Source organism: Typha latifolia, chromosome 12 (assembly GCF_019914945.1).
Source record: "Typha latifolia isolate L0001 chromosome 12, TyphaL0001v2, whole genome shotgun sequence".
Lineage (NCBI taxonomy): Eukaryota > Viridiplantae > Streptophyta > Magnoliopsida > Poales > Typhaceae > Typha > Typha latifolia.
Window position 1 is genome coordinate 5392856 of NC_133097.1, and position 11783 is coordinate 5404638.

General features: G+C 34.1%; 1 protein-coding gene across 7 annotated transcripts; it reads right to left on the reverse strand.

Moving 5' to 3' along the window:
• Positions 1-1139: 1139 nt before the first annotated feature.
• LOC140799271 (phosphoglycerate mutase-like protein AT74) lies at positions 1140-10995 on the reverse strand. 7 transcript variants are annotated; one of them, XM_073153519.1, is made up of 4 exons: positions 10852-10995; positions 5441-5679; positions 1869-2585; positions 1140-1754 (listed from the first exon to the last, which is right to left on the reverse strand). In XM_073153519.1, exons 3-4 carry the CDS (start codon positions 2329-2331, stop codon positions 1345-1347), a joined length of 873 nt encoding a protein of 290 aa, XP_073009620.1. In that variant the 5' UTR covers positions 2332-2585; positions 5441-5679; positions 10852-10995; the 3' UTR covers positions 1140-1344. The 7 variants fall into 7 exon arrangements, with proteins under 7 accessions (XP_073009620.1, XP_073009618.1, XP_073009619.1 ...); XM_073153517.1 differs by having other exon boundaries at positions 1869-2589; XM_073153518.1 differs by having other exon boundaries at positions 1869-2589; positions 10847-10963.
• Between the last annotated feature and the right edge of the window lie 788 nt (positions 10996-11783).

Consider the following 11783-nt stretch of genomic DNA (forward strand, 5'->3'; position numbering starts at 1 on the left):
CCTCAGTGATCATCGAAATAGAGTCTTTTCGGATGCGAAGCAAATGAGATGAGTAGAAAATAATTTAATACCTTCCATTGTAAATTATCGCAAAGTTATAATATTAATTTCCTTAAAACTTTAAAGTGGAGGCACATTTGATGAAAAAAATAATAATTTAGGGTTAGTTCTTAATAAGCTTTTATATATAGCCCCAAAGATAGCCCAAATTGCTTTTCAAAAAGTGTGCAAAACAAATTAAAATCTCTATCTTCCTAGTTAGAACCATTGCACCAAAATTTCATCCAATGTTATAGAAATAAAATTTTCACTTTACAATTAATCTTCCACTTTAATTTAACTCATATATAACATGATAATTCATTTACAATATTAAATAACTTGTATGCTTCCCGATGACTCGACTATAACTCAAATAATTTATTTATTAACAGAATAATTCACTTAAAAATTCAAATAAATTTATTTATAATTTAAATACACACATTTTTTTCCTTGAACAAATAATAATATAAGTAGCCTATGTGACCCCATGTCACTCGTTTAATTAACAATTCATATTCATATTCAATATTTTAATCTGTATAATAAATGGGTTCACTAACTGTTCTTCTGAAAGTTTGATCAACATTCAAGAACAATGGCAATATTCTTGGTTAAATTAACTTCCTTTTCTTTTCTTTTCTATTTCAATATCTATCCAGGTCTATGTAGAAATTGAATAGCGATAAATTGATCATACTTCCAGCTTCAATCTAAGACACCGATGATTTTTCTTATGAAGAGACCAATTCAAATGAATGAAAATGGGAAAAAAAATCCATATAATTAACAAGTTAATACTTTATTTTTATTTTATTTTTTTGCTCTTCCTCTTCTCCTTCTCCTTCCTCCTCCAAAATAGTCAGAGGACATCAAATCATAAAAATGACTGCAATTTTAATTTAAAAAAAAAGTCTAATTTGTTCCTTTCAATTGACACTCACAAGTTGAAATTTTGTTTTTTTTCTTTTTTTTTTTTTTTTGTAAAAAAAAAAACCCCAAGAAGTTCATAGTTCTTTCCTCTCAATTCCTCATTCCGAAATTTGGAGATTACAAGTATTCTAAGAAAAGAGAGGGCAAAATAGTTGTCATCTATCTTGATTAAAATAGTTGTTTTGGGTTTTTTTTTTCAATATCTATGCAGGTCTGTGTACAAATTTAATAGCGTACAAATTGATCATTCTTCCAGCTTCAATCTAGATACCTAGAATTTTTCTTCGTAAGAAACAAATTTTCAAAAGAATGACAAAGGAAAATCCATGTAATTGATAAGTTAAAGACCTTTTTTTTTCTCTTTTACTTTTACTTTTCCTCATCCTCATCCTCCTCTGATGAGGAGGATGACTCCTTCAGATTGTCAAAGAAGGACGCTAAATTCCAGCAGCATTCCTCATTCCAACTCCCGCGATTCTCCGTCGCACGCCACTGTTGATCGGCGATCATCTCTCGCGACATCCCCCACTGCTCCAGCTCCTCCTTTGTGTGATGAATCAGGAGGCTGTAATCCCCTCCTGGACCTAACTGCATCACCCGGAACTCACTGTTTTCAAAGTTGTTTAGCCTCTCGAATTGATCAACTGTCCACTTGAACCACTTCATGAGGAACACCCTTGATGTCAAGCCGTGTGAGACGATGACGAGATTCGTGTCTGAGCACCGGTCCTGATCAAGCCTCTTCATGTCTATGTCCCTCCACAGAGATTCCATGAAACCTGCATTTAAATTTTTCACAATTTAATACTTTGATTCATATTACCATATTAGATGTCGAAAGCATCAGCAATGATTCAGATGCGATTTTAAGATAGAGAGAGGGAGAGACTTACTGGAGACGCGATCAAACACATCGGCGGCGGACTCGCCCTCAGGAAACCGAAAGAAGAACCGGCCGAATCGCTCCCTCGTTTGTTTGATTACCTTCATCCTTTCTTCCACCTGGAAGTTACCGAAGTCCTGTTCCCTAACCCGACACTCCTCCCGGACCCCGATGATCCTCTTCTTCGGAAACGCCCGGCCGATCTCCCTCAACGTCGACCGCGTCCGCTCGTAAGGCGACACATAGAAATACACCTTCCAATTGTCCGTGCATCCGCCTTCCGACACCACGTCCCTTATCCGCCGTCCAGCCGACCGGGCCTGCTCGATGCCCAGCGATGTCAACGGGATCCGGTAGTCCGGCGTGGTCGTATACGCCGACGTGTCCAAATTCCCCTGGCTCTCCCCATGCCTTACGAGGATGATCCTCTTGGGCAGCCTCCTCTCACACATCTGCTGCTTCTCTTTCAACATATCCTTTGAATCCTTCTCCTTTTGACTTCCTATCTCGATGTGGTCTTATTTTACAACAGGATCACCTCTCCAACTCCATTTATAGGTGTAGCAGTTGAAAGGCTTGGTTAGATCTCAACTGTGAACGTGGGCGTCTGGATTGGATCTTGGAAAGTTGACCAGAGATCATGCCGCGATAAACTATGGACAAAACCAAGGAGTCGCCGCCAACTTTGTGGTCCAAGAGGCTGCTTCTGGATAAACTCTTTCTTTCCCTGCCTTAAAGAAGAAGAAACGAGAAACACAGTTAGGAGAGACTCCAACGGAGGAAAGAATGCAAGCATCTCTCCAATCAGGAGATTCTTCTATTAGATAAGGATGCTTCTCCTGTCGTGCCAGCATGGACCAATGATTGCTTTCTAAATACTTTAATATAGACAACCACCTCAATTTGACTGGTAAAAAAAACCGGATGCATCCACTTCCAACTAAAAAGAGAAGATGCACCCACCTTTCAATTCTGTCAACCCATGTAGGACATTTTCAATATTTTCTTTTCTTTTTGGGCTATTTGCATGAAAAATGGAAATAAGTTTTATTTTGCACCGTCACCCGTTTATTGTTTCACTTTGTTGAACTACTCAAACCAGTTTTATTATCTACAAGAAGAAATCCATACATACAACATATCACTTTGCTGATGTATAACAGGATTTAATTAGCTCTGTAATGTAAATCAAAAAATAGGCAATGCTGCAAATTAGAAAACCATTTTGGTTTTTCATGAAAATACCAATCTTTCATGTCTACTCTTTAGAACCAGAGTCGTTTGCATCTTAATTGTATTTTATTTTTCAATTGACAATAATGGACTATCGTATGCACTTCGTCGTAAATTATGTGCACTCTATTATAATAAATTATACATCATCTACAGAAAATATATGTACTCAATTTTCAAAAGTCCAATCTTACTAATTAAAAAAGAACTATAATTAAATTGCAAAAGCCCCATGATGGTATAACAAACATTTTAAAACAAAATAAATCGAAAGATGATTTGCAGATATACATAAGAATGAGTGGCACCACAATAAGGCTTTCACAACAAGTCTAAATCATAGATTATGATATTTGAAAAAAAAAAAAAACCAAGTTTTCAATGGGAAAAGGCATATGTAAATGGTGACTCCTACAAAAGAATTCACAAAGGTTTTCAGAGATGATATGGCTAGATTATCAAGCATTATGTTTCAAGCTTTGCTACCCCTTCACCAGAAGCAACAAAGATAACTACAAAATAAGCATTAAATAATGATGATTTACACCACTAGGCGTTTAAGCCTTAAGGCAACCAAGATGATAACTCCAAAGCAAGGCATATGCTCCTGCCTGACAGCAAACAAATTTATATCAAACAGCAAGTAGGCCACACTAAGTACAACTAGCACATGCACAGACACAGTTAGCACTCGTATCATGTCCAATATAATGAAGTCAATAATTTTCTACACTGCTAGTACTCTGCACGTCTCAGTAAAGTGATTACAAGAAGATAAGATCAGTCAGCAGATGCCAAGAAGCTTATCCCATTGCCTCGTTTGTTTTGAGTTCAGGGGGTCTGAACTTAGTTAGGACCCTAGCCAACTTTAAACTTTAATAACCAAACACCTCTTTAACCTTTTTTTTTTGTCTTTAATCAAATTCGGTACCAATAAATAAAATAAGAATAAAATAAAATTTTTAATATAAATTCAAATTGATTTTAATTTTATCCTTGACATAATTTAAATTTAACTTTGATGTCTTGTTAATGTTCTCTCTCTTCTCTCTCACTACCTCTCTTCTCTCTTCCAAAAAATATATAATTTTTATTATAAAAGAGTTCCTATTCCACCATGGCTCACTAAAAAATAAATACCAATAAAAAAATATTCGCAAATAGGTAAAAAAAAATTTTAAAATATAATTTACTGATAGATTTAATATGAATTTAAAATAGCTAACTTGCATACATATTTTATAAATATAAAAATAATATTTTAGTAGACACATACTCAATTTCTCTAAAAAAATAAATAATTTTCACTTTTTTATGTCACATAAAAATAATAATTACACCCTTATTTAAATCTTCTCTCCTCCATCTATAATTTCCCTCTAAAATAATTACAATGTTCTCCAATTTTTTTAAAAATTTACTTAGTCTATAATAAATTATAGAGCGATTGTGAGATTTTAAGCCCGCAATAACTCACTTTATTTTAATAAAAGTTTACAATACGAAGAACTTCTTAAAATATTAAAAAAATATTTTAAATATTTTAAAAAAATAATATAGATTTACGAGTGGACTTAAAACGAAAAACAAAAGAAAATAAAAAATACTAATATTATATTATTATTTAAAATAAAATATTAATCTTTTATTATTTTAGAAAAAAAATTTTAAAAAATATGTAAGCCCGCAAATGGGCACATATAGGCATGTAAGCCCATAAATCTATATAAAAAAACTTTTAATTGATTAAAATAATAATATTTAAAAAATTAATCATTAAAGTCAAAGGGCATTTTGGTCCTTATATTATTTATTTTCCTCCAATACCAATATATTTTTCTTTTTTTCATATCACATCAAAAGTAATAATTACACTATAGTCGAGTTCACAATCAAACACTTAAGCTATCTAAATTAAAACTAAGAAATAAGACTAACTAATCAAGTTCAAAACTTCGCCTCAAACTAAACAAGGATAACAAACCATGGACTTTTGTAAAACATCACAGTAATAGAAAATTGGAAATGTTTAGAAACTTAAAATTCAAAAAGGTATCTACTGTTTTGGCACTCATTCATATCTTTTCTAAGCTAATAAAACCAATAATTTTCTGCACTGCACGTCTCATCAAAGTGATTATAAGAGGAAAAGGTTAGTCTGCAGATGGCAAGAGAGATGCATCCTTATCCCATTTCTCAACATAGCAAACCATTGAGACTTTTGTGACAAAACAGTTATGGAAATGTTTAGAAACCTGAGATTTCTATAAAGTATCATAATTTGTGCAGTTAAAGAAAGCTCATCAGGAAAGTCAAACAAAATAGAGTTTCCGAAGTATAGAGCAAGACCTGAAAAACATTATTTGATATCACAATAGAAAGACTTTGGCAGAAGATCCTTCTTTTTTTGAGGGAGAGAACGCACTGTGCCACAGAAACTACATTTGATCTCTTTTGGGCAATTCATGTCGGCAGTTGAGCATCTCCAACAATTGAATTTATTATATGGATAATTAAACTATTTCAATGTGGGCTTCCCACTACATATGCAAATGAGTGTGGAGTCATCCCTCTAGATATCAAAGATCCTGCCAATGTATTTGATGAAAACAAAATTATAAAAGAAAACAAAGGAGGCAAAGGATATGTGTAGGCAACTCCAAATGTGGCACTGAAGCTTGTGCAGTGTGCTGTTGTGCGGTGGAAAAGGGGAAAAAAGAAGTAGAAACAAAAGCACAGGGAAAGGAAACCATAATGCAAGAAAATTCCACTAATCTATGTTAAACTAATGATCAATTTATGTGAGAATATTAGGGCCTTCTAATATCTCATCCCTTTCCTTGACTGAAAAAAATGCAAAAATTTCATTGCCTCATGTTACACAACCACTAGCAGCTTCCAGTAACAGGATTATAGTGTGATAAAATTTAGGTTCTATGGAACATGATAACCTTTTAACAAAAAGATTGGAAGGGAGAAGATATCAGTTTTTGGCTGCATAAAAGCCACTTTAAAGTTTAAGAAGTTCACCCCATGAGAAATTGAACATAATGTCTACCCTAACAAAGGGGACATCCGAGAAATGCTCAGCTTGGAATATGTTAGAACTATTAAAAGAACAAAAAGAATAATTGGATACCAAACAAATAATTTCACACTAGGTAATGATTCACGAGAGTTCTAGCATGTTAACAGCACCTGAGTGAAGCGTAAGTGTTGAATTTAGCTTTCTATTTCTCCCGGCTAGCAAAATTTGGGTCGTGCAAATCAAGAGAACCTTACTGGATATCCATTTGTATGGAAAGAGTTTCACCTTCTAAAACTAAGTGCTTGTAGAGGGCATCGTTAACATGCAAGTAGTTGCCTAAGTCATGCACGCGCAATATCCACTTTTGCAAGCTACCATCATAAAATGCTTCCACTCAATAAACTACTTGCATGGTGCAGAATGACTGGCATATGATATCATAGGTCAACATGCCCATCAGCTATATGGCCGCTCACAAGTCAGCATGTTCACAACAATCATGGTTACCGTGCTGTAGATGAGAAGCGCCCAGCACAACCATTCATGGCTACCTCCACCCACTTTTTAGTGGCTTTTAGATCCATTTGAGTTGACTATGGCTCAATCTTCTTGGGCATATATCTCATATCTAATAGTATCAAGAGGAGATAAAGAGAGTCGAAAGTGTGAAGGTTAGACCCACGATGCATGAATAGATGGTTGGTAAAAGGTCAAAGTGGTGACTGGTGATGGAGCTAGATGCACAGTTTCAGAAGCCATAAGCATCTTCATCAAGAAAGTCAAAAAGGGAAAATCAAGGAGGTGATTCAAACACAGATCAGAGGCAAAAGTTGGTGTCGGGAACAGAGATTATAGAAGGCAGATAAATGATCAAGAAGGATAAATTACAGAGATCAATGCACATAAAAGCAATAAGAGATAGAGGAAATGGATTAACAAGATAGTGTTTTAGAGTTTATGTAGAATCACATGCTAACACATTGCACTAAGTAATTGCAGGTAAGCATAGGATGATTTGACTGCAAAAACTTCAAACCAATCCAGGTTTGGGCTCCTTTCTTAAGCATGCACTTTTACCCAACATTGCATATTAGAGGTGGGAAAAGAAAGGTGTACCTCACGTACTATTTCCCCACCTGCAAAGGAAAGTACAATATGGTCAATAAAGAGGGTAAACTATATTTTACCCCCTTGTAGTTTGGCCGAATTTTGAAGTGTCTACTTGGACTTTCATTCATGAAGATACAATAGTTTTTTCCCGAAGTACTATTACAAGAAAAAAATACTTCCTGCAGTACTACACTGTATAAACTATTTCCAAATCTACTACAACTTTTGTCAGCTCAGCAAATCATTGTCCTAGAAAATGATTTCTATTAAATCACTATACCAATTTGCTGGAAAATTGTCAAGTAAAGCAATTAGTGCATCGCCCTCCAAGAAAACGATCTACTTAGTGGCTCTTCAGGAAAGTGATTTATAGTATTAATTGCTCCCCTGGAAAGCGAGTTATTATAATAGACCAATTTGCTAGAATACCTTTGTTTTGTACATAAAATGCTTTAGCAAAGACCGATTAGTTAATCGCTCTCTGAGAAAGCGCTTAAAGTAAACCGCTCTCCTTGATAGTGCTTTACTAAATTGCTTTTCCAGAGGGCGTGTAACTTGATTAAATGCACTCCGTGAAGGCATTTTATAGATATTAAACCCAAGAACATTCATCATTTTACACTTGGTCATTTTCACCTCCTAGAAAGCGTTTTCTTTTCCTCTCACTGTTGACTTTTTCAGAGAGTGATTCTAATGCAAGACAACTTCTCAATGCAGATTTGAGAAGAATAAGTAGGAAAAAAATAAATAAACTTGGGGAATCCACCAACTAGGGTGTCAGAATCTACCGACGTTGGAATTCACTAACAAACACTCAATATGTTGAAACTCTCAAAATATTCATTAACTTATAAAAAAGGATTACAAACTTTTACATAGGCAAAGTAAAGCAAAAGACAAAAAGACAAAAATAGCTCTGTGAGGCTAGTCAAAACCCTTGTTAAGTCAAAGGGGGCCATGGGTACAGCCTTCTTGTGCCTACGATAGTAAAGGTGATGAATATTGATGTCCACACTAGATTCATTAATTGTTTCCTTGACACTTTTTTAGCATATTAGTGTAGTGATTAATTGAGTAAAAATCACTGTCTAAGATAGCGATTTACTAAGCTAACAAAAATTATAGTAGTTTTGGAAATAGTTTAAAAAGTGTAGTATGGAAGGAAATATTTTTTCTTGTAGCAATATTTTGGAAAAAATCTCTATGATACTATATGGAATACCTGATGACAAGATTAGGAAATCTTCATATATATTCCATCCAAGATAATACTTGTGATTTGGTTTTAGAATGTTAGGCAACACAAAGTTAATAGAGAGGGGCCTATCCCATATCTTGTGGTGAAACCAGGTGGCAAGTATGTGTTTAAGTTAACCTACATCATCAGCTGCAATTGAAGCTGAATAGCTGATGCATTAGTAAAGTCTTCCAACAAGCTATTCATGGAACTTGAGAGTTGAGTACAGATACCACAGATGCAAAGTACAGATACCAAAGTATAAAAGCTTATCTGTTGTAAAGTACAGATACCACAGACACAATCAGAACATATCAGAACCTTGGGATTTTAGATTCATAGTTACTTACATCTCAGTCAAGTTTGAAATTTTCATGTACTTCCGAGTCATCCATTAACAAATTCTAATCATTAATATTTAATAGAATTAGAGGTCTAACTAAAAGTTATAAGTCATCTTTATTAAGGACGCCCAAAATTGACATACATTGATTAACAGTCAGACCTATAGCAGCTTAGAAAGAAAGAGTCTTAGGATCATAATAGATGACATAAGATTCTTATGACAATTAGAAGCGTTGGTTTCCAGGCATTTGGTTCTTGCTTGCAGAGTAACTAATGAATGATGGTATGCGATTTTGGGATGAAAATTAGTGCCATACAAATTACCAATTCTCTCTTCCTTCTCTTTTTTTCCATTCTTTGTCCTTTTCCACTTATTTTTGTTGCAAAAAGAATTTGCAGGACATGCTGCTCAGAACAAATGGTAATCAGTCATCTTTTCTTTCTTAAAAATTGATCTGACAGTCTAAGTCAAACAACAGGCCCATACTAATGAATTATAACCAGCATTATTTCTCTCATATTCTACAATTAATAGTTTGATAATCAGTAGAGTCTTCTTCAACCCACCATACGATTAGGCACTGAGGCTGTATAATATTTGCAAGCTCTCAGTGATAAAAGAAGGTTTTGGGAGTTGCCGGCGCGAATACCTTTCCCTTGCTTTGAATAATTAGCTCATGCCTTCTTGCTTGCTGTGCCTGGTACAAACTAAAGGCCTGTCACCTTTTCAGTTTTCTCGTGACTGCAATTTCATCAGCACAAATGCAGCAGGATCTTCCTGATTGTAGATTAAAGAACAACTATTGTTCCCCAGAGAAAGTTCAGTTGAAACGACTAGAAGCCTAAAATCCTTTGAAGGCTAAGAAACTTTTGATAAACCAAGTTACTCCGAAAGTTCCTCATACCATAGTTTTGATCTCCTCATGTATTCTATTCTATTATTATCTAAGATTCTAATAATACAATAATATATGTACTGCCACAGTTTAAATTCCCTACTCCAAATAATAAGTATTATTTCCAACTATCAGAAACTTCAATATCCTAATAGGTCCTATGACAACAAAATTTCCAAAAGAGTAATCCATTCGTTGCATTGGAGATCAAACTCCAAAAATCTCCATCTTTCCATTTTTCCTTTCTTTGACTCAAAAGTACAGAGAACACCCATATAGCATAGCAAAATCACATTGTGTGAGCCAAAACAATTAATGTTTGCACCTTACATCTCCTTGTTAACTATTAGGAAAATGGAAGATCTCTAAATTGTATAGGACCCTTGACCTAGCTAATATGACCCTAGTACTTCTTTTTAACAATTTGATACATAAAAGGACTTCTATTCAAGCTAAAGTGAAAGACTTTGCTAGATAACATTAGATTAATTGTCTTATTTGGACAACAGATACGATACTCTTGAACATTTAGGATGCATCATGGATATTTTAAATGGAATCCAACAAAATATTTCTTACACGTAAATCATATTTCTTTAGATTAACATATTACCTACAACAGTACGTTGACACCTTATGATGGCAAATAAAATAATCGTTTACCAAACTAATGCCTCCATAACACAATTATGCCACAAATGAGTAATGCTATGCTTACAAACACTTCACAAACATCCTAATATCCTATAAACACAATGATGTGGCAATGTATAGGATGATACCTCATCAACATTGTTTGTAAAATGTTTCTAAAGTCTTTGTGGGTAACTAGCCAACGAAGAAACCATGACAATGTACAGGATTTATAAGTCGTTTCGGCCGCCTTATCTGCCGTTTATATATGACTATTTTTTTAAACAATATATAAATTTTAAAATAGTTATAAAATATAGGAGAATATCTAAGAATTCAGTAAAAAATAACATAAAATAGGAAAATCTCCCTCCCTCCCTCTTCTCTCTTTCTCTCTCTGCTGCAGAAGCGAGGAGAAAGGAAGAAAGAGGGAGGGGGCAGGAGAGAGAGAGGGAAAAGAAAAAGGAAAAACAAACCTAACCAAAGAAGATAGAAAGAAAAAGCACCTCACCTCGCCGGAGAACTAATTCGTCGGAGGTCAACCCCATCGTAAAACCATGCTTCGTCGCTTGCCGTCGCTGGATAAGGAGCGAGGTGAGGCGTCGGATGAGTGGGAGGCCGAAGGGGAGAAGACGATGGTATCTCACAATCTCGAGGGTTCCGGACGCGGGTCGAATCCGACCCGATAAACACTGCGTTTCACCGTTTAGGCCCGACCCGGTTCACCTGATTTTTAAAAATATTTAAAAATATTTAAATAATATATAGATAGTTTTTAATAATTCTAACAACCAAAAATAATATCTATAAAAGAGGTATGACTTATGTCTTCTATTACTTTACATTTTCAACACATAAATATAAGTTACTAGCAAGAAAAATAAAATTAAATAGAATTATACAAATTCAATCCATTTAATAAATTAACAATCACAAGATTTTAAAAAACAAATATGTTATTAGCTAAAAATCTTTAAAAATTTAGGACTAAAATACACTTAGGATTTAGAATATAATAATTAAATATTAAGAATAATTAGGTAATTTCATAAAAGTAAGACCCTATCGGTTTGCTAAAAAAATAACAGGTTTGCATAAGTTGCCAGTCCAAATGCCAGCGTTTGGATAGTTTTTAAGATCTAAATATTCAAAAATTAGTAAGTTCAAAAAGATAAATAATATCAGGACTAAGCCCTAACACTTGGGCATTTATATCTGCTCAACTAAGAAGATAATACAAAAGAGCGAATATTTTTCATATTTAATATTATTGTAATATAAAATTTTAAAATTAATAGCACTTATAAACTATCTACAAATCTAAGTTCTCTCTTTTCAAGAATCATTTGCCAACTCATGTATTAATCGTCATATTTTTATTGCAAAAAACCTACCAACTGTCATTATCTTTTTGTCATTGAAAAAAAAACAACTATTATATTT